We start from the raw sequence: 24,121 nt of genomic DNA, 5'->3' as shown, positions 1-24,121 counted from the left end.
TAAACCAGTATAGGTATGGCAATTAGAATGATTCTTCAAATTACAACCATTTCAATTTTTCATGCTCTTTAACCCTATAACTATAAAGAATTCAGAGATATTTCTATATACTTTGATTGCTTTTCTCTCATAATGTTAAGAACTAAATGAAAATTTCATAAATGTTTTGGCGATGATGCAGAAAAAAAAATTAGTGGGACAATTTGTGTTTTGTCGCAACTTACTTCTTATTTTAGGATGCCTAAGATCTTAGTTCTTTTTAAAAGTGATGATATTCAATGAAAAAAAAGTTTATTTGAATATCCAATGTTTTATGGTCTTTAAAATAAAATACTTACAGCTATGGTCACCAATTATGTGTCTATACACCTATCTCTGGGAGAATCCTTCATTGGATTTTCAAATGATGTGAGATTAAGGGGTGGTGCTGGTGAAGTTGAGATTGAATATTTGAGGAGAAATGGACCTACAGAGCTATTGCTGATGGAGCTATTATCCTGAACATCACTTCAAATGGTTCTTTTTCATTTCTCCAAAGTAGTTCTTGGGTACTTGAGGGGAGACACTATTGTTTTGGTTTTCCAACTTCCAATGCCTAGCACAGTGCCTTATATATAAGAGTCATTAAAAAGTTTGACTTCATATCCATATAACTATATATGGATATAGTTCCTTATAAAAGAAATAGATCATTAGGATTTTACAAATTGAAGACTTTAAGCATCATTTAATGAATTTGGGCAGGCAGCATAGAATAGTAGAATGCCCTGGCCTTGGAATCAGAGGTCCTGAGTTCAAGTTCCATCATTATGCTTGCTTTGCTTGTGGTGTGAACTTGGATAAACAATAATTTATGAGAATCTTATCCTCATCTTTGAAACAAAGACCCAAGAGATTTTGCAGTGGAGTGGATACAAAAGATAATATCCTCAGTTATCAGCTATTATGTTTTAAAAACATAACTAGGAAGAAGTGGCCACATGAACTTCAAAAATATCAAGATCAGTATTGAAAATGTGTATCTTTTTTCCTATTAAAGAAGTTATTATCTCAAACATTGACATAATAATTAATGAAGTAATTGGCTAATGGAATTAATGAAACCTTGGGCTAGTTTTTTTCTTGTCTTTCTGTGTATAAGGTGTTTATATATGTGTGTGTATAAATTTGTATACACACACATATAAATACACAACTATATATACCACATATGTCCAAGGTAATTAATATAGTTGCTAAATGTCTGAGAACATATTTGAATTCAGGACATTCTGACTCCAGGTCCATTGGGTCATTTCACTTCCTTTAGGCACAGAAAATTGCTTTGTAAACCTTAAATTGCTATACAACATCAAACATTGAGTTATAGGGGATTTCTGGGCTATGTAATAAAAGTGGATAAAATGTTGTGAACTGTTAATATTTGCAGATGCTTCTAACCATCCATCATGGAAAACAAATGTATATTCAATTAATACTCAGTTAGTGACAGCATTCTATTTGATTCATTCTAAACATGCCTATCACCATCAAATAATTCAAACTTTTTTGTAAGGAAGGAGGTGTGACTATCATTTTCACCAGAGGGTTTTTTGTTTTTTTATAAAAAGGCCTTTTTATGTCAGAAGTTTATTTTTATTGGTAAAATATTAAATAATATACAGAATTAAAAACTGCACTTACACTTCTGAAAAGAAATAAATCTTGGACAAATTATAAGCTTGTTCCTGAGATTCCCTAAATTTATTCCAGTAGCTGTGCACTCAGACAGTACAAACCTTTATAATATAATCCTTTTCACAAAGTATTACAAAGTTTCTGCAGATTCTTTAGTTTTACACACATACAGACACTCACACATGCATGTACAACACTCATACACATATACAGTACACACATACATGTAGAAACCATGTATGCATGTGTAGCAAAGTAAAGAAAAATACAAATCCCACATTTCAGTCTGCAGTGATAAAACCATTTAGCAGAGGTCTTCAAACTGGATAAAGAACAGGGTGACTTGTGACATGGCTGCAAAGGCTATATCTGAACTTACATAATAAACCTCATCTTTGGAGGTAAATATTTAAGCCTTTTTAAAATGACACCCAAACTGAAGAAGCTTGGCAGACAAGGTCTGAGATATGGATATACATGTATATATCCATATCTATACATATATGTCTACATCTATGGTACATACATACATAGACATAGAGATATATAATATATATAAACAATAGGCTTTCTTTTTTCCAAATTAGTTTGAAAAAATGAGGTTTACTGGTTTGAACTATTTTTTTTTTGCTTCTAAAACTCAAAAATCCTAGAAATTTGTCAAGCAATTAGTCTGTAACATAGTCTAATTACCTTTGGTATTGTTAAAAGAAAATATAAATCTAAAATGGCCAAGACACATGGCTACTGTACAAATGTAGCAAACTGCTTTTAAAAGAAATGCCACAGAATTTATATTTTAACTAATCATGTATTTACATAAGAGCAGTTTTCTACAGGGAAACAGGTGTAAAAAACACACACACACCAAAAAAAAAAAAAAAAAAAATCAACCCAGCACACTACATATAAATATGTATGATATGTAAAATAATCCTCACTTAAATTTATGAGAATGAGATTGCTCCAAGTAAATTTTTCTGTACTCTCAGAGAGACGATATGTATATATATATATATATATATATTTTAAATGTGTTAAGTGCTTTTCTTTACATTTAAAAAAGTTATTTTAAAAAGAAAAAAAAAGCATTTCTTAATTTGTAACATTGGACAAGAGTCAAAGTAGGAGAGTAAGTTTTAAATTTTAAAATGTCAACTTTCAGGCCCATTTGTTCATCTAATATCCCACATATTTAAATGGAAAATTCAGTCTGAATAAATATATTTTGAAATTAGGACTGCATCTTCCACACTTAATTTCTATAACCTTTTCACTATTGAATGCTTTCTTTTAATTCTTTGCTTTTATATATTATTTATGGTTCTTTAAAATATTGTGACTTGAAGGTTTTTAAACTTGAAGTTTAAGAAACTGTGACTTAGTTACTAAGGAATGTGTAGGTCAAAAATGGGGTAAAAGTAGACTCTTTTTTTTTTTTAAGACTTCTTGGAAAGTATTGCACTTGAACAGAAATAAAATGAAAGGATATTGTGAACTGACTAGCATAAGCAATCATTGTGAATTTTCAAACAGCATGTTTGGAAAGGTCCAACTATGAAAAGCAAAAGATCTAGGGAAATCCCCAACCTGCAATACCAATAACAATATTTTTTAAAAGCATTTTCTTCCCACAGAAAAAGTTAAAGACTTTTTACTTTACAATTTTTAAATCTTTCTAAACATTTGCATGAAAATTTTCCAGTGTCTCATAAAACAATTTATATTTGGGGTAAGGAGGAGGGGAAAAGACAACCAGCAAGTAAAAACCAACAAAAAAGGCAAGCATAACATAGGTCAAATTACAATTTATGGAGTTATATTTTCAGGTACCCTATTTGTGAAGATGAAAGTGTTACAAAGACTACGTACCTTAATATTTTTCATTAAATTTACTATTTTTCTTTTTTTTCTTTTTAATATAAAACTACACTTGAGTACAAAAATATGTAAACAGACTATACAGCCAATGAACAAAAAGGGGGGGGGGAACCACAGAGATGGAAATAATTGAAAAAATAGGTAGCCTAGTCTTCAAACTGAGGTAAAGAGACAGAAATAGGGTGAGATTTTACATAATTTAACATAAACAATAAAGAGAACTTTGCTACATGGAACAGGAAGTGAATATATTCAAGATTCGAGAGTGCTTGACAGTCATTTAAATTGTTGATCACAGTTTCAGAATTTTAGCTACTACAAAACAAAAAACAACAAAACCCAACTCCTTCCCTTGTTACAGTATATTCAGAAAAAAACAACAACAACCAAACAACAAAAAACAAACATCCATTTCCAGTAAGTAATGTCAAATCCTGTTAAGTGCATAGTAGGGGATTCAGTGACCTCTACCCCCTGTTCAAGAAGCTTTTCTTACTGTGTGTCACTTGAGGTAATCCGAAGGGCCCAATTCACTGCAAGCTGGCTTATTTGTACTTACATGAAGTCATATCTGTACTTTGTGGTGCTTAGCAGAGGGCCTCTCCACTTTATATTTTATTCACAATAAAAAGAAAACCATAGAAAACTAGTTATCCTTGTACCACTCTTTGTATGGGATAAAGATTAATTCACAAATTTATACAGAGAACACACATTTACAGTGTTGTATGGGAAAAGTGCCCATAAATAGAATTGTGAATATGTTCCCAGGCAGAAAGTGCATGTGATTACCACAAACTTACAGTACTGCAAGAGAAGATTAAATGGGCAGAAAGAATTTTTTTTAAAATACCATATGGAAATGTCAATTTTAAATTTCTGAAAGCATAATAAAAATTTATAAGGTCATTTTATTTTGGCCTAACAATATACTATGATGCAGATGAACACTAGCATATCACAGCTTCTTGGTCATATTTTGTTAGCTTCTTATAACCAGCAGCTCATTTTAAAAAAGCTGTCATACACAAACAAACCTACAGCAGATAACTATATAACAACCGTATATCTCCCACTGACCTTGTATTTGGGGGTAATAACAATGTGATCTGACTGCTCGCTCTATTCAGTTTTGTTCAAGGACAGTGAATTACCTGACTTTTCAAGACTATTCTATTGAAGATCAGTTAGAAGACTGAGGACTCATGACTAGAATACTAGTCCATTTCTGAGAGTACCAATACAATACTGCATTTTGTTTCAACAAAGAATTAAACTAATAAAACCTTATTATGATACAGAACTCATTCTTCCTAAAAAAAAATCACACAGCATAATATTTCACAGCTAAGTTTTTTCTCCACCTCAAATCTCATCTGCACAATCTAGTAGGTAGTGGTCATTCTGAAATACCATCAAATTTCATTTGAGATATTTAAAAATGTTTTAAAAGTTATTTTCTTTAGACAGTTGAGTAATAAATTTCTGCATTTGCAAGCATATGTTACCATAGTAGTTTTGTCCTATTTGTCAAGGCTGAAATATATGGTACTCAATTTTTAAGTGATTTTTAAAATATATATATACACACATATATATATATATATTAAAGCTGTTTAGACCGATAATTGGATAACTGACTTTTTAAATGTATTTTGAAAGGCACAAATATAATTAAAATTTGGAAATATTTAATACATTAAATTTCAGTATCTTAAGATTCTAGTTACTATAGATTTCAATTAATTTGTAGAAATCCAGGGTTTAAAAAACAAAAATGCACAATTCAAACTATTCAAACTATTAGGAAAAAATACACAAAAAACCCAACATAATTTTTAACTCAAATTTTTTGGGGGGTGTTGGGGAAATTTCTATTTTAGGATCAGCCTCATTTGAAACAGTTCTCAAGAAAATCATATAAAAGTTGAGCATTCAGAGCAGAGCCATGTAACTTGTAGGACTGAATTATCAATTTCACAAGTGCTATTCATTCTTTTATCCAGAGTAAAGAATGTGTACTTTGGAAATATGTTAAATCTTTCTTATGGTAATTATGTTTTGGTGTAATAGCTGCTAGACTTTTTGCTTGTTTGTTTTTTCATTTTTTCCCCAAACACCCTAGATAGTGATTTAGAGGTGATATTAATTAAATCACACCAAAAAAATGATTTCACAAGTATTACCTTTTCTCTGATATAAATTCTATTTTTCACTTGGAAATAGCAATAGATATTGAATGAGTTTCTGAAATAATTAGCTCAGATACTAATATATGAGGTAAAAGTCAATAAAATTTATGAATGAATTGCTCCCTTTTCCATATATCAGCAGAGAAATAAGGATCCTTATTTCTTTCTATTTTGATGGGCTCTCCTCAGGAGATCAAATTTTAAAGATTTGAATTTGAGTAATAAGCTGGTCTTGCAGAAAATCTTTCTACAAGACAGTGACTGAATAGATAAATAATCACTACTCATCCTAAAAAGCTCATGAAAGTTTTGTGTGCTGAGAGCTCCTCCAATAATTTTTGTTACACTCTAGCAAATTAAAGAGAGAAAGAAAATAATTAAACATCTCAGGAATCAGTCACAATGGTGGTGTTTTTTTCCCATGTATATTTCCCAGTGACAACTATATTTGCATATCAAAAAGTTTTTTAAAAATTTCTTATCAAAGTCTATGTCCCTCATCCATATCTAAAAAAAAATCCAGTGACTCTGACTCACGCTCACCAACTGCTCTTATGTAGGAGGGGCACTCCCTACTTTGCAGCTGGGTATAAATTCTGCTCAGAATAAATCCCATTTTCTCCTTCAAGAAAACTCTCAACAATTAATTTTTTAAACAATACAAAAATCTCTTTTAATTAGCCTGCTGATGACTTTCACTTGGTGACAGCCAAATATAATTTTCTTTTTAGAGGAAATTATCACCAGTCGACATATAGGAAGCACACAGCAAAGGCTAGGTGGGGCATAAAGTAGGTAGCTGCCTATGGTGCAACTTGTAGAAGTGATCGAGTTGGTGACCAAGGTTTTTAATATTACTTTTCATAAACGCCCATTTTTAATGCCAGGAAACTGTACTATATGTGGCATGTATTTGTTTCCTTAAGACAAGTCCCATGTGGTACAATAAAGACACAGCCTTGATTAGAAAGTAATACACAAGGGGTGCCATTTTCAAACCTTGCCTCAGGCACAACCACCCTTGCTTTGTCCTGGCTCTGGCACATTATTTCCCCTCTTAAACAAGAACTGGAATTAAATGAATATAGATCAATTTTTAGAAATGTCTGAATTTCTGTCAAAAAAGGAAGTACAGAAGATTGCCCATAATTCTCTCTTCAGTACTTTCTATGACATATAGTTTCACTGAAATAAAGTATATGTAAACAATGCCTATAAAAAAATTTCCTACATGATTATTTGGTATCTAATTGTCACAACTACATTTAGTCATTTTACCTCTTTATAGAAAATGCCATAATTAAATAGAGCCATTCAGAGCCTTATCCCATAGTATTATTCTCCCAAAATATTTTCTACCTACAAAATTTGCAATGCTCCTGAATCTATTTGCCACTGTCCGTACCTAAGCCAATAACACCTTCATTATCTATATCCTCATCCTTTTGGGGTAAGGAGACAATATGCCTGCAGCAGCCATATTCTCAAGAATACAGACTAGAAGGAGTAGTAAAGCCTGAGTGATTTGGGGGACCTATATATAATTCTTTGGGGTCTGTTTATACACACAAAAAAAGTTTGTAGATGACCAAATGAACTAAAGAAAAAAGCTGGAAAATTCACAAGCAATGTCAGCAAAAATGTCCAAATAACTTGTTTTTAACATAGTGGTTGCTGCCCAAAGTGCTTCTTTAAATGAAAACGATTACCACATGCACCCCTCTTCCAACTTACTACAATACTGTTGACTATTGGCCACTGGAGAAATTGGTCTTCTCCAGAAATGTGAAAAACAGTATCAGGAAGAATTGAAAGGACAAGTAATAATTGCTAAATATTTTTTTCTTTTGTGGCTCATTTTTCAAGATCTTATAGTAAAATAAAATTGATGTTCACTACCATAAAGCACAGAAGAAATGCTAAAGTTGACATTCTAGTATATTTTTCAATTATGTTTTGATGGATGCTTTTGGATTTAAAAAGTGGTCATTACCAATTTATTAATTTTGTCAAGATCTCGGAGACAAAAAAGATGAGAAGGAAGAAGTGAGTTAACCAATTCTCCCTAGTTCTGTGTTAACTCCATTTGTATGAGCATTTAGGAGTTATCTGGATAAGAACTAGAAGATAGAAAACCAAGTTGAGTAATACAGAGCAGCTTTTTAATGTCTGAGCCCTATTCATGTTTAGGCTTTTCTTTTCATCATCATTCTTACATTATACTATTAAAAAATGCATTGTATCCAAGGAATTTCTACAGTACTTTTCAACTACTATTTAATGATATTTCATATCAAAAATGGCTATCAGGTATAATCTGACCACCATCTATCCCATCCTTCCTAAACATAGATTATATGTTCTTTTTGCCCTTGGCAAATTAAATTTAAAAATTAAAACAAAAATTTTAATCACTATACCACTCAGCTGTTCCCTTCTAATGCTGTTGGACTGTGTTGAATAAAATTAGCACCCTCATAAATTCAAAGAACATCTATCTATCTATGCAAAATATCAATGTGTAGTAAGCACAGATAGAAAAGAAGAAAGAAGGGTATTAAAGGCTTATAGGTCATATGTCACAGAGTCAAAGTAATAGAGGAAATAATTGTTGAAAGCTATTAGGAAACAGGACATTGTAGAGAGACAGAACTCTGGAGAAGTATACTTGAAAGAAGTATACTTGAAACAAGGTGTTAACTCAGAGGAATTGATGAGACAATGGTTATCTAGTTTACATATACTTAGTACTTAGCATGGTGGTGTAATGGTTCTAGTTGATGTAATTGTAATAGGGTATTTAAACTGAGGACAAAATCAGCAACAGATATTCTATCTTTGACCAACCTCATGGTGGCTCTCCTACCTCCTGCACTAAGGTCAGACAAAGCAATGGCCTCTCAGTTACAGAGGTCAGTGAACAGCAACTGCCTCTCTATCTCCTTGTATAATCCTCTCACAAGACGAGATTCATTCTGGGTTGGATCTCCAATAGCCACTGTCAGGTGGCTCCCGTGTATTCCAACAGGAAGTAAATGATTTTGGCCTAGAAATCATTTAATAATTCTGTTCCTATCCTGGGTCAAAGAAAGGGTGAAAGTAGACTTTGTTAGTATTTTTTATTTTGTTTTTAATCTGCAGCCCAACCAAAATATTGTAGAGCAGTTTTCAATTTCCTCAACTTAAATGTATTATATATCAACTCTGGAAAAAATAGAATAAATAGCCCTAGTTGGTATCAGCACTATGCATATGTTGTTGGAGGGGTTATGTTTGTTTTTGATTGCATCTTTTTAATAACCACATTCAGGTCAAACTTAGCATTGCCCCTTGGAGTTTTATAGAATAGAAATGTTCTATTCTATATATCTATTCAGAAGGCAAGAAATATATCTATTCAGTAGGCAAGACTTAAAAGACTTGACTATAGAGCAGAATACTGGGTAGTTGCAAATTTAATAAACTAATACACTATGAAAAAAGAGGTTTCTAGTGTTCTCCCGACTGTCAGCTATAATAGTGTATGCTGCTGACTGGTTTAACACTGTTGCTGATAAAATCACAATTGAATGCATACCTTAAAAAAAAAAGCATATTCTACTACCTGGACATAGTTTATAACTTAAAAAAATATTATTTTTTTCCAAAGAGCAGAAGAACCTCTCTAGAAAACTACTGCCCCGTAGCCATTCCTAAGCTGTATTACTCTGAAAACCAGATAAAAATGTTAATCGTAAAACATGTTAAAAGTAAGGCTGTCAGGGTGTCTACAAAATACCAGTCCCCAAAACTATGGAAAAACAGCAAGTCTAAAAAGGTGCTTCTTTTAGTTTAGAAAAATAAGATAGCAGGACTTCAAAAGTATTGTAGGTGGTCCTAACCACTTGTAATATGAAACTGCTAAGTGGTACAATGTTCTTTAGATTGTATTAGAAATTCCAGAAAGTGAAGTAAACATAGAACCCATGACCATAGCTCATCCTAGCAAATATCATTGAAAAGAACATTGTGTTTGATTTATGATCCAAGATCTTTACAGAAAAACAATTTATATTTTGAAAACCTTTCTTCTTTAGAGAGTAAAAATTTCTTGTACTCTTTATTTTTTTTAAATTTTTGTTATGATAAAGTCTTACTATGAAAACTCTCCACTTTCCTGTCCAAGATCACCATCCTAAAAATGAATGGCAAATCAGCCTCTTTTAGTTGAACCTAATGTAAGCTGAGTGATTTTTTCAAAGCAAGATATAACTTACAGTCAACCACTACAAAAGTGAACTGCCCTTCAATTCCCACAAAATAAGCCAAGTGACAAAAAAAATAGATATTAGCTCCATCCCTTCCCTCCCTCTTTTCCTTCCTGATAGGTAGAGCAAATGAGACTGGGTCCATTAAATAAGAATTATTGACTGTAATATTTTTTCTTTTTTCTTTTATAAAGGTTAAGTTAATGTCTGAGGAAGTGGGATTGTAAGTGCAGTATTTCTTCATGTGCAGTTCTTTACTTCATAAGGGTCCCCTTTGGAAAGAAAAAAGGCCTAGTGGAATGTGTGCTCCCCTCGGACAATGTGTGATGAGAACTCATAACGGTCCTGGCTTCGGTAGCCACAGATGTTGCATTCTAACGGGTCCCGGTAGCCATGACAACCCATATGAATTGTGTACATGACATGGTCTAGGAATAGGACTCTGCAGTGCTCACACTTGAAGGCTCTAATTTGTTCTCCTTCTCCATTGAAGACCTTGTAGATATCCTTCAGAGAGCCCTTAGAAGCCTTTGTGGCATCCAAAGCCTTAACATCCTCCTTCATGTAAGTTGGGCTTTGCTTCCTCTTGGGATTTAAGGCAGGGTTTCCTTGATAGGACTGGCGATCATCATGGCTGCTTTCTGAGTCAGTAGAATCCAGGCAGCTATGGCTGGGAGAGGCCTCTCTTTCCTGGGGTCGACTCTTTGGTCTGATTAGAGAAATGGGGCCATCCATGTTGTTCTCGTGACTATCTGAGGTTTCTCTGCTAACGGGCCTTTCTATCCTGTTAGGATGATAGACCTGAGTATAAGCTGAGCTGATGACTGGGGCAACCTCTGCAATTGTGTTTGGTGTGTGCTGCATCAGAGGGTGAAGTGCTTCAGCTCCAAGGTAGGTGATTGCGTTGTTGATGGCTTGGTCCATCATGTGAGACTGCATCAGCTCAGCCTCTTTCTCATATGTTAAGTTCATATCAAAGTGAATATCTGGGTAGCCAAATCTCATGAGCTTCTCTCCTAAACAACAACAACAACAACAACAAATTGTAAAAAAAATTGTTTTAGATTACTGAAAGGAGGCAAATTCAACGTGACTCTCCAATTTCATAGAATATTTTATCTTCCATTCTTCAATTAACTCTGATGAAATGAACAACTTCTATTCTATATTGGATTAACCCAAAAGTATAATTAAGTCATAAGATTTCAATAATCATTTGTGTTTAAAGTAATACCCCCTTTAAAGATGCATTTTGCATGAATGCTGATAGCAACAAGAGAAAGAACAAAAGTCCTAGTATTATGCCATCATTTTCAGTTTTCAAAATATGTTATTTAATACTTTTTAAAAACCAGGTTGTCATTAATGAAATACAGAATCAATATACATTATGAGGAAATATTCAAACAGATTTGTACAAAGAAAAAAAGATCTCAGTAAAGTAATTAAATATAATTAATTTTCATGAATTACAAGGAAGAAAGAAGCGATTAATGAGGGAAAACAATTACCACCATCACAATAAAGTCTTCCTTGTGCAGAACCCAGAACGAGATTAAACCAGTCACAAATGAGCAGATGCTTGTAGATCCATAGTCTTTTTGGACCTTTCCAGAGTAGGAGTAATGACTGTAGTATATCAGTCACAGTTCTGTTTTCAGTAATATTTTATTTGATGTCTATTTATTTAATAATATTTTAATAAAGTTTTACTTAGTAAATTTAATAATTTTTACATTATGTAATAATACTTTAAAGTTCTTTCCTATTCTCTCAATAATCACAGGATCCTGTTAGTTAGTCTTTCTAGGATTTTCATCAGCGCACACGTTAAGACAATATGGTCTCATAATGTCATTTTAAGGACATATCACTGGTTATAATTTCATTACTTTCTCACCCTTTGATGTGTTCTGTGCCTAAAACTTAACCACCCAGCTTATAGTGCTATATATATTGCAGGACACAGCTAGATGGAGCAGTGGATAGAGTACTGGTTTTGAGAAACTTACTAGCTGTGTGACCCTGGGAAAGTCACTTAATTCTGTTTGCCTCAGTTTCCTATCCCATAAAATGAGCTTATGATGTTTCATAAATTATAAGAGCCTAACAAATATGTATTGAATTAATGAAGAAATGGATACACATAAATGATAGGAGGGACAGCTCAATACCTAGAGAGAACAAAAGTAGGTATCACACTAACTGGAGAAATAGGGAAAATCACCTAGGTAAGTAGGCTCTCCAGCCAGGCTACCTGGTTTTGCTGCTTTCTTTCTGTCAACTAACTTAGCAATATAGTCAAAGTATATATAGGGAACATCAGTACAGGGAACTTGACTATTGCTTTTTCCATGGTATGTAAGAGAAGATGTAGCTAATGTAAGCACTCTGGCAGCTGCTTTTTTGCCCTCACTCTTAAAACTTCCCAAGATCCATCCTTAGCCTCTCTGGAAATGGTATCAAAATCAGTGTGGAAGGAGGACTCCTTAGTCCTACTCCCAGCAAGACTATATTAGGGTAGCTATTCTTATGAGAGGATTGTATTTAAATCAGGGCCTCCTTATAAAAATTGAATAATATCATTAACAAAAATTAAAAAATGAAATCTTCCATTAAATGAGAAGAAAAGTGTATAGCTATCTTACTATTTAATTTGTAACTGAAAAAAATATACTTGAAACTCAATTATTTAAAAGCATTATTATTTCCTATACTTTGCCGTAGTTATTCAGAACCATAAATGTGATAGTGTATATATTACAAATGTACTGTAAATGTTTTTCATATTTGAAAAATATAGTTTATATATCAATATGCATAGATATGCAAATGACTTTACATATACATCTATGTAAGTATATGTAAGTATACAGACATAAGTATATAGGTATGTATAAGTATATATGTCTATATAATTGTATATATGAACCAGAAATGCTTTATAAAATGAAAAAGAAAATCTATGCTTGATTTAAAGAATAATTTCTCTCTTTCAGTGATCATTACTTCTGGATAATTTATTACATCTTTTAAAAAATCAGTAATTAAACAGATTGTGGTCTATAATTCAGGATCCTCAGAGGTTTGGTGACTACAAAGAGCAGAGATACTGGATATTTAATACACACATATTTGCACTTTTTATTATATGTCTGATCTTCTAAATGTCAGTATACTATTTTGGAAAGATGCCATACTTGCTGGAATTTTAGTCCAGAAAGCTGCATAATGAAAGAATTACAAAAGAATTCTTCCCAAAAACACTGATATAAATTAATCCTTTTTATTATTCCTAGGGAAAGAATCTTATAGTGGGGATTAAAAGTAAATAAAATTAAAGAAAAAAATATTAAATTACAGCATGACTTCTGACAAATGCTACTTCAGTGCCATAGGCTTCAAAGAATCCAAGAATAGATTCATAAGACTTAGTAATTTTACATATATATCTATAGTTATGAAGTTAAGAAGCTAGAGGACAAAGAAAAAACATTTATTATGGCTAAGAAATAGCATTGGAGGTAGAAACTAATATAAGAAAGTAAAAAAGTTTTTAAGAAGTTCATTAAATACAATTATGAAATGATAATTATTTGTGGAATATACTGCAACAAATAAAGAACCTATTTCTTTTAATGTTTTTTTAGGCAAGTGATCACATTTGATTGGTACTATGTTTTCTCTAAGACTCTGAAAATACTGAAATGTGGTCATGAAGAGTGGTAATCAACAAATTCAAAAATAAGAAAAGAAAGTTAAATAATTGCTAATAAACAGGCAGAGTTGTCCATGCTGTTGTGACCTAGTACTGCCTTTATTTCTCTTTCCCTTTTCTCTGACTTTGAGGGAAAAGTAGAAATATGTGAGTGGAAGAGTATGTGGAGACTAAGAACTCTTTTACACTATTATTATTTCCTACTAAAGTTAAAAAAAAAACTTCAGCAAAACTGAGCTCTTACTTTAAGGTCAAGATAGCAAGGGAGAAACTTAGCACTAGATTCTATTATATGGTGAGTTGGGAAGAAAACCAAAAACAAGCTAGAAGACAGGGGAGACTGGAGAAGAAAGACTCTGATAATTCTGGAATAAGTAGTCTCCATGGAAGTTAAAAAAAAAAAAAAAAAAGAACAAGCCTTCCACAAATCCTTACTCCCATTGCTAGGAACTTCCACTTATCTTTCCATCCCCTCCTACTGTTCATTCCTGTCTTTACACAAGCCACCAGAATCTTGGGAGTCAGGAAAATGTAGCTCCTTGTACAAGGATGCTACAAGGAAGGACTGAACCAGAATTATTCATTCTAGGCAAAATAGGCCTACTATCATCATGCATCCTAGCCATCATCCCTGAATGACAGCAGCCTTAGTCAAACTGAGACTTGTTGAAGACCTGAGCTTAAAAAGGCCAAAATTTCCCACTGTATCTAAGACCATCTCTGCTTGTCCTGATCTGTGCCTGGCCATGGGAACCAGATGGCTTTGGAGGGGCACTGCCCTCTCTCACTTCAATCCAACTAATTTGCATGTCATGGTCCTTTTCAAGAACGAAAGACAAACAACAATAACAATAACAATTATAATATTGACCAGGGCAGAGGAAAAGGATAGATTCAGACTATTTTTCTCCTTCCTGTGTACTAATATAAGAGTAAAACGGTACTGTGATAGCAATTGGGGATATGTCTCATTATTAAATTTGCCATTAGTGTATATCTAAGTCAAAAGATTTTATGATGATCATTTATGTATATAAAAGGCATTTAATTAAAAAACAATTTGTTTCTATGCATGACATATAAGTATGACATATCTTAGATATATGTTAATGCATTAGATTCAGATCCACTTTTCAACAGGTTTTAAGCTGATAGCCTATATTTGTTCTCCATTTAATAGAAAATATTACAAAATATGATCTTTATAAAGCATGAGAGTTAAAACTAGTATTTCAAAGAACATGTATTTAGTAGGCCTTTTCCTTGTACAGATTCAGAAAATATATGGTTTCTTCATGTTTTTTATATATACTACTTATCCTAGGTCACTGCTCAAATGTCCTTTTATTTGAGAGGGATTTATTATTTTAATCCTACCTTTATTACTTCATGCTACTCATATACTTCATTTTGTTGAAAGGGTATTTATTTAATAGATTTGAATCTACTTAAAACTGAAAAATTACTTGAATATTGAGATTAATTTATTATTTCTAAAAGTTACCATTGTAAAAAGTATTTGATAAGCTTACCCACAAACTTCTGTGGGGTGGAACTTTTACGTTTTCCCATATTCCCTGTCAGCTTTTCTATGACAGCAGGTCTCTCAAAAGGCACCAGAGAAATATTGTTGTCCATCACAGGCTCTTGTTCTTTACAGTCTTCCATAGGAGGTACTACATAAAACCAAAAAATTACAGCACATAAATCTTTTTGTAAATAAAAAAAAAGAAGAAAGAAAACTGTGAAAAAATAGCTACAAAGATATGAATGCTGAAAGGGTCCCCCTACCCTCAACAAATAACAAGAAATCAACACTGTCCATTAAGGTATACACTAACATATACATTTGGTTTCCAATGTTTCAACATACACAGAAAGCAATTTTTATTTAGCAATATCTCTTGCATCAATGATATAAATTGTTACCTCTATTGGTGGTAAAGCCATTCATCTTATTTCTCATCTTATTTCTCTGAAAATTTTTTAAACATCGATTAATATTAATACTACTTTAAGACTTGAGAGTGTTTTCAAGGTTTGGGAGTTTAATTTCAAAAAGAATTAATATCAACTGATTAAACTTTGTAGTGATACACAACAGCATCACAATACATGTGTAATTTTACCTTTCAGGTGTTTCCTAATGGAAAGAGAAGTTCACCATTCCAAAGTCTAAGTCTGCAGGGTCTTTGCCCTGCTGCCAGTGATTTGAAAATCTCTAGAAAGCAGTCTTCATGAAAGAGTTCTAGTTCTACGTTATTATGCTTAATAATAATAATAATAATAATATGCTTACATTAAAGAAAAGCTAAACAGGCTAAAATAATATATTTTGAAATGAAGCATTGGTTTACTGAACTACTGCTCTAATTCTTGGAGCCAAAATTCCCTGCTGATTTCTCTTTATTTCATTTCTTCTTGGAGCTCTTCTTCCACAACCACTGTGGTCTAGTACCCAGACCTTAAGCATGCAGATGTTTGTTGGCACAATATAATGCAAAGAAAGTGTCAGTGAAAGCATTGCTTTTGACTGTCAGCACTGTCAGAGAACCTTAACTGAAGGAACAGATGAACGTCTGGAGCAGTTCAGATCAACTTTTCACAGCTAATATTCACAATAAAGAGTCTTAACAATCTAGTTCCCCCAACCCCAGGCTTTCCGCTTGCTCTTGTGCCAGTCCTATTTGGAAAACCATGCGCGTTGTGCCTCAGGATTCAGCCTGCACTATAAAATTATTTACTCCACTGCTTTCATTTGTACAGGATGCTCCCACTGAGAAACACAATGGCTTCTCACTTGCAAGGGAATCCAGCTGGCACCAGCAAAAATGAAGTGGAAAAGCAAGAGAGCAAGAGACGAAAGTTGAGAAAATTCACTGCACAATGCAGGTGACCTATTTAATAGCTAATGCAGATTACTAAATTTGCCAAAATCAAAAGTGGAGTTGGGGAAAGGCTTTTAAATGTGAGGCAGGTTCAAGGGAACCCAGATTCATTTTATCTAAGTCTGACTAACCAATATGCACTCTGATAAGATGTTAAAAATATTTGTTGCTGCTATGCACTTTACAGAAGATCATGAAGGACAAAGAAATCTGCAAATTGGAAAATGAAAACTCATGATGAAATTAGAGGCAAAACAATACTTGGCAGGTTAGTTCCTAAATACAGTGTAGTTTATGAACCAATTTTACTATAAACTTTTGTTTCTAATGAAGTCCTGAGATAGAAGAGAAAAACAACACAAATTCATTCTTTTTCTCAAAAGTAACAAAATTGATTTTTGAGGCCTGTCCCAAGTTAAGTAAATTAACTAGTTTTGAAATGAATAATGTAAAAATGGACAGCTTTGTACAAATCTTGCCTTGAGTTTTTATATCTGTAAAAGCCCAATATTCAAAATGAAACTGAGAAGTATGGAATAGGACTGAACACACTATAATCATCCACAAAGACTAAACTCAGCTTAGCTACAATGAAACTCATGAATTGAACACAGACTGCAGTATTGCTTAGTTTTCACTCAAAACCTGACTAATTATTTTAATGTTAATTCTGTTTCTACTATATCAAAACTTATTATGACTGATCTTGTTGATCAAGTAATTATATACACCATTAAGAAAGGCCAGTATAAATTCTACAACTTAGTTTATTTTTTTCATTTTCAGATAATTCAACATGCCTCATCAGGATATTCAGGGACACATATTTCATGAAATACAAATTCACATCTAAAGATGGCTCAAAAATTCTGCTATTCATATAAAGATATTTTCTTATTGCCTACTTTTTAAAACACATTTTCACTTCTAAGATGAAAAGATGCCAAAACAATCACTTTTTGCATATTATTTTAGTTTTGGGTGAAGGTTTGGTTTGGACCAGTGATTACATCAGTGTAGTGAATTCCCAATGTAGAAACTTTTCCCAGCAATGCAGATTTACAACTCTGTAACTTATTGCTACTGTCAATATGTCTGAGTAACTTACACATGGGCACATACCTCACACAGATGAGAGGTGGGATTTGACTCTTAGACTGGCCCTTTATTTATCTGTTATGCCATGGTCCCTCTTTTCTATTATTACTATGAGAACATTGAGAATACATGAAAAGAAAGGCTTATGTCAAGACTTTCTTTCATTACATGATAGGCAGAGTTTACTCTAAACAATTCAAATACAAACTTCAAACATTGTAACATTTACCCTGAATTGTTTTTTTTAATGCCACATTAGAAAAGCATGAATCATTAATTTATCTTATCCATCCATCTCTCTGTGTTTCTCTTTTATCTCTCTCTTCCTTTCTCTCTCTCTCCTCTCAATATTAAATGAAATGTTTAACTAGAAAGATAGATGATCAGTTTCTTAATTGTCAGATTTGTTAGTTTAACTAAACTTCTTTAGTCTCAATCTTTCTGTAGAATTTGACAGTTTGGTTTATTTGAAGACCAAGGCAGTTTAACAGTAGTAGTTACAGTATGGTGATATACTTGGAATCAACATAATCTAAGTTCAAATGCCATTTCATACATTTACTGTGTGACCTCGAGTTTCCCCAACTCTAAATTGGAAATACCGATAATATATCTCAAAGGATTGTCATAACAGTTAAATTAGATATTTATATAGAACTATTATTCTTATTGCTATTATTATTGACCATCTTTTCCTCCTAGGTATTTTTCCTCTATGAGTTTGATGACACTAGACTCAGTTCTTTCCTTGGCTGGATCATCCATCACATCCCTACCTGTGAGTATATCCTGGAGCTCTACATTAAATCCTCTTCTTTTCTGTCCCTACATTCTTTTTTGGTGATTTCAGCAGTTTCAATAGATTTAATTATGTCTAGGGAGAAGGACTCACAGATATACATACATACATACATAATAGATGGTGAAATGTGATTAGGAAGAAACTTGGGTTGTATACATATATGTATATATTTATGTATGTATAAATATATACATATATGTATACAACCCAAGTTTCTTCCTAATGTATATATTTATACATATATGTATACAACCCAAGTTTCTTCCTAATCACATTTCACTATTTACAGAATATTTCAAACTAGATGGACTGATAACATCACAAACTCAACATGTCTAAAACAGAAGTCATCTCATGCTTCCCTCTCCAACTGAAAACAATGGTATTCTAATTGACTCCTCATTCTCTTTCATCCCATATGATTTAAAAAGCTGACAAATATTCCCAATTTTACCTCAACAACATCCTTTGTATTCAATTCTTTGTACTCACACAGATACTAAGTTTAGAATCTCTTCATCTATCTTAATGACTAAAACAATTGCTTCCTATTTGCTCTCCTTGCTTCTCCCCACTCCAATCCATCTTCCATAGAGCTGCTATAGTGATTTCTTTAGTGCACTTCAGTAACTTCCCTTTTTAATACACTTAATGTCTCTACGGTCTATAAGGTAAAAATAAGACTTCTTTGCTTGACTTTTAAAGTTTTTCATAACCTGGCCTTAAATTCTCTTACTAGCCTTATTAAAAACCACTCCATCTTTTTAAATCCATGGTCCTGAAAAACTGGATATTTTTTTTTCCATTTCACACATTTGTACTTCATCTATTCTCTTTGTCTTTTCATTAGACCATAATTCAAATCTCATCCCAATCCCTAAATTCCTTCAGAGCTCAGCATAACCACCCATATTTTTCACGATCATGCCAAGGATCCTTGGCATTCTCAGACCACATTGTATTGAACCATATTTTATTTGTTTTGTATTTATTTAGTATATATACCATTTATATTAATATGTACACATTATCTCCTCTATATACTATGTAAAACTTTGAGAGCAGAAACTATTTTATTTTTCTTTGCATTCCCACTACCTAATACATAGTAGGTACTTAATATATTCTTGATTGAATGATGAAATGGAAAAATCCGAAAGGAAAAAATGTAAAGTTGTTACTCTAGTATGAGGTAGCAAGAGCTATAGCAGAAAAAAAAATGTGCTTTTGGGTGAGTTGATAAATATTTACAACTATGCAATGATAATCAGGAACAATGTAAAGAGTAGGATAAACAAACAAATTATACCCAAAATAAAAGCTGAGTCAGTTATAAATTACTTATATCAATGGGCTGATTTAGCTTAATGATTTTCTTCTGTTTGGCAACACTGAAAAGAGTTTTTGTTTTCCTTGAGTATACATCAACTGATGATGGGGAAAAGTAGCCCCAAAGAATGCTAGACAGGAAGGGTTGATAGAAAAAAAAATATATATATATAAACTGAAAAATAATAAAATAATAAAGTGCATAATTCAGATACAGTTAAATGTGAGATAAACAGAATGCTCGAAGCATTGTTTTATCAATCACATTCAGGCAACTTTGAGAAAATTAAAAGTATTTCAATGGTCATACGTATTTGTAGATTTACTTCTCTGATAACTTAAACTACCTCAAAAGATCTGGGGTTCCACCAGTGTCTTAGTACATGATCCTTCTATAATGTTGTGGCCAAGTGTTCTGCCATCATAGAAAAGTCCAAGAACCGCTCGACTTGATATTTGCTCTCTACTTACAACTTACAGCTCTAATATTCTATGATTCTCTGTGGAAGAAACAATAAATAGTCTATACATAATTACACAGAGCCAGAATATAATCAATAAAAACCTCTTTAATAAAGTTTTGCCACGGAGAACTTGTGGATAAACTTGAGACGAGTCTTATGCATGTCTGAAGTACTTTGGCTTCACATTAAAAAAAAAAAATTCAAAACAAAAATAGCTTTATTTCACAGTTAAATCCCTAATTTGGTTTCTTATCTCCTGCTTAATCTATTTCCATCCCGTGTAGTGATACCTTTACTTATATAGAAAAATATTCATGAAGGGGGAACATGGGGAAGTGCCAGGTAGCCAGAAATGCTTGCTTGCTTCCCCTCTCCCCTTTCATTCTTTTTCTCTTCCTCAGCTGTAGTCTTTCACTTCTTGCTTAAGAATGTCACTATGACACATAACACAAGATTTCTCGTATCCTCCTGAACAAAATAATAATTTAAATAATATTTTAAGGTTTCCCTAGGCTTCAAGAGGTTGAATAATTTGTTCATAGTTTGAAACAAAGTTCAAACCCAGGTCATCTACTCCAAATCCAATACTATACACTATACTTCCCTGAATTTCCTAAAACTATCCAAATTCAACAAACAGTGACTTAGTATTTCCTAAGTGCAAGTATGGATAATAAACTAGGCAGAGAGAAGAATACAGTAGAGGTGGACTGGGTGGAAGTAAAAATCTATATAGTAGTACTTTTTAGGGGATGAGACTGTAACAGTCAATATGTATGCAAGTAACAATCTTTGAGTGAGACTGTTTTTCTAAGTATTCCCAAGCTTGTTATAACAACATAAATCCTTAAGAGTTTTTAAACAGCTGACTTCAGATTCTCCTAAGGTCAAAGAAAGGAATAAAATATTCCAAGAATCTTCCAACATCTGTTCCTCTAGGGATAACTGGTATTTGTAATGGATTCTAAGGAAATTCTAGAGGACTAAAGGAAACCAAATTATATGTAGTCAAAAAACCATCTGGTTTTCAAAAACAAAATGTCAGATTTTCTCCAGAGTACTCACAGGTAGTAAGATAGGTGGCATTAATTCTTTTCAAAAGAAAAATTCTTTCAAAAACTATTACACTGTATAAGGGCTACCCTAGAAGTTTAATCTAACACTCATATTTAGTTTACTACTACAAACAGATCTAGTTATTAGGGAAGGATGAAGCCCAGTGTGTCTCTTCTGATCATATAAATAATCCTCAGTCTTTTAAGATAGGCAAACATAACTCTATGCCAACAGCTTATCATTGGTTGCTCAATCCAAATAATAGCATTTATATTGTGCTTTAAGGTCTGCAAAACATTTTGCATACATTATCTCATATGTAAGTAACTATATACAGTATTATATCATAGTTCCCTATCAGGTATTTTACCAAAGAGAAGAAACCTCCCCTTAAATTTCAGAACTTTTCCTAAAGAGGAAAAAAGAATATCCCTGAGAGTAACAGACCCAAAACAACCAGATTTTATAGCTGATCTTCACAAATGCCACTAAAAATAAAAGTCTTCTATTCCAATCTAAATAAATCAAAGGCAAAAAAGATTAAAATGTAATAAAGCAATTTAAAATATAAAATATTGATTTTTTCTATTAAAAGATATCAATTTTTGGTAGCCAAGGAGTAAAAAAAAAGATGACAAAAGTCTCCATATCTAAAGATGTGAAGTTTCTTTTAATTTATATAGATATTCTTTCTTCATTATTGGCAAAAAAAAAACCCAAAACCAACTCACTTCACCATTTTGTTTTAGATGTTCTGGTCTTTAATTTCTTGTGTGGGTGCCCAGTTCTGGGATATAATGTGTATTGATTCTAATAAAATAAACTGATTAAATAATTTACATTTTTCACAAAAAAACACAATAATTCAAAAATTCGTTAAGTTGTGAAATTTATTTGTTGTATCTTTGGTCATCAGGATAACTGAGATAGTTTAAAAAATGCACATAAATAAACTTTATCTTAAACTAATTCATTCTTTTGAAAAACTTAAGACTTGTTTGGCAATATTTCTAAAGGCCATGGTTTCTCAGTCAACAGGAAAAAAGTATGATCATTTTTTAGTTTCATATTGCAATCCCGAGGTACCATTATAGATCTCAAAGTCAAAAGCACACCCATCATATTGTTTATATTACCTTTTAAAAATCACAAAAACATATGTAACTTATTTGTAAAGAATACAAAGACTCAATTTACCTCTAATATATAATGGAGAAATTTTACCAGAAGAACATAATATTCTAAAAGAATTATAATGTTAATTATTTAACAGATTTAGAGGTTACTTGTATCTTTAGGGAAATAAGTTAAATGAGAAAAACATAATAACAAAAATCGTGGTAGAGAAGTCAATAAAAAGTCCTGAATGTCATTTCCACCCACCATGGTGACTCATGACCTGCCCAGAAGCCTCCATACTGACATTCTGAAGATAATTGTGGCAACGTTCCTTGTGTTCCTCCAGTGAACTGCGCTGTTTGTAGCTCCGTCCACAGTAGTTACACTTGTGAGGTTTACCCACTGCAAAAAGAAGAGAGCTAAGCATTAGTATACCACAAGTCTCCTCCAAAACCAAACCAGTTCTTAGATTTATTGTAGTCCAGAAAGGCACTTATACATATTATTTAAGCACAAATGCCTTTACTATTCAGACCTTTCCTCCCACACTAGCAAACGTATAGTATCATTCTCCACAAATACAAAAAAGAAAAAAGATGACAGTTTATAAAGCTGACGGTACCTATGGTAATAGGGGAAATCCTGAATCAAGTTCATATTTTGACTAAATCCCATGTCATGATTGTTCAATCAGATAAAACTTTCTTTAAAATATCTTCACATTGTTCCCAGTGATAATTCCAGAAGTGGTTCTTGTTAGTCTCTCTTACTGTGATATGAGTCAAATCAGGAACATCAGGAAATGACCTTTCCTTCCTCGAAACTCCAGAGATACTTAAACTCTACTGATATTTTCCTTGTTTTTCTATTAAAAAGATTCACTCTATGTTTCATTACAATTGTATCTTATATGTGTGTTAGATTCCAAGCCTATCTAAGAACAGGAAATATTCATTTTGGCAATTACATAATAATAGAGAAGATTGTCTCCTTGCAAAAAAACAGGAAACCTTGCTAAAGAAAACTGATGTAAGGCAGAATAAAAATGAAAAAATAAAATAAAATGAGGAAAAAAAGAGGATAGAAAATAATAGTGTCTCTTCTCTATTCCTTATTCTGAATGAGTAAGATTTAGTCAAATGTGAACAACTTTGCAGTAGAACTAAGTGAAGAGATTCTCTTTATGTCCTTATTCTAATAAAATCAGGAATATGGACATTTTGTATAATGAAGATTCATCATTTAATTGCCAGAATCATCACCTATTTGGTTTACACATTTAAAAGTAATTTACCTTCTCTAAAAAAAATCAACCTAAACATTGGCTAAATACATTTCAAAGTATAGGAACTTCTCAGGAAGGTAAAGAGAACTTTTATACTTCTTGGTTTTAGATAGAAATTCAATTTGACAAAAATACCACAAAAGCCTTAAGGGAATCTTGATCAGTCACTTCAGATGTTTAGGCTGGCACCAATCAGAACAAGAACATGAGTTTGATTCCAAGAAGGAATCAGTTTTGCTTAGAGAAACATACCTCCAGTCTGGGCTAAAATTACATTCTTAACAGCAATAGTAAACTATTTATAAGGAAGAACTAAGGGACTACAAATTATCCATTTAGACTCATACTGGTGTATACATATATTG

At 32.5% G+C, this 24,121-nt stretch overlaps 1 protein-coding gene across 7 annotated transcripts in view; it reads right to left on the bottom strand.

Moving 5' to 3' along the window:
- Positions 1-1,613: 1,613 nt before the first annotated feature.
- Positions 1,614-24,121, bottom strand: part of IKZF2 (IKAROS family zinc finger 2) — a 196,491-nt gene continuing 173,983 nt past the window's right edge. For all 7 annotated transcript variants that reach the window (XM_051983620.1, XM_051983618.1, XM_051983619.1 and 4 more), the window contains exons 6-8: positions 22,736-22,873; positions 15,248-15,391; positions 1,614-11,013 (exon numbers count right to left, since the gene is read on the bottom strand). In XM_051983620.1, the coding sequence (XP_051839580.1) occupies positions 10,289-11,013; positions 15,248-15,391; positions 22,736-22,873 (1,007 nt within the window). In that variant the 3' untranslated portion in view covers positions 1,614-10,288. The remainder of the gene's footprint in view (positions 11,014-15,247; positions 15,392-22,735; positions 22,874-24,121) is intronic.

Source organism: Antechinus flavipes, chromosome 3 (genome assembly GCF_016432865.1).
Source record: "Antechinus flavipes isolate AdamAnt ecotype Samford, QLD, Australia chromosome 3, AdamAnt_v2, whole genome shotgun sequence".
In the NCBI taxonomy this organism is placed as follows: Eukaryota; Metazoa; Chordata; class Mammalia; order Dasyuromorphia; family Dasyuridae; genus Antechinus; species Antechinus flavipes.
The sequence above is the reverse complement of the archived record's forward strand: the minus strand, read 5'-3'. Positions and strand labels throughout refer to the sequence as shown.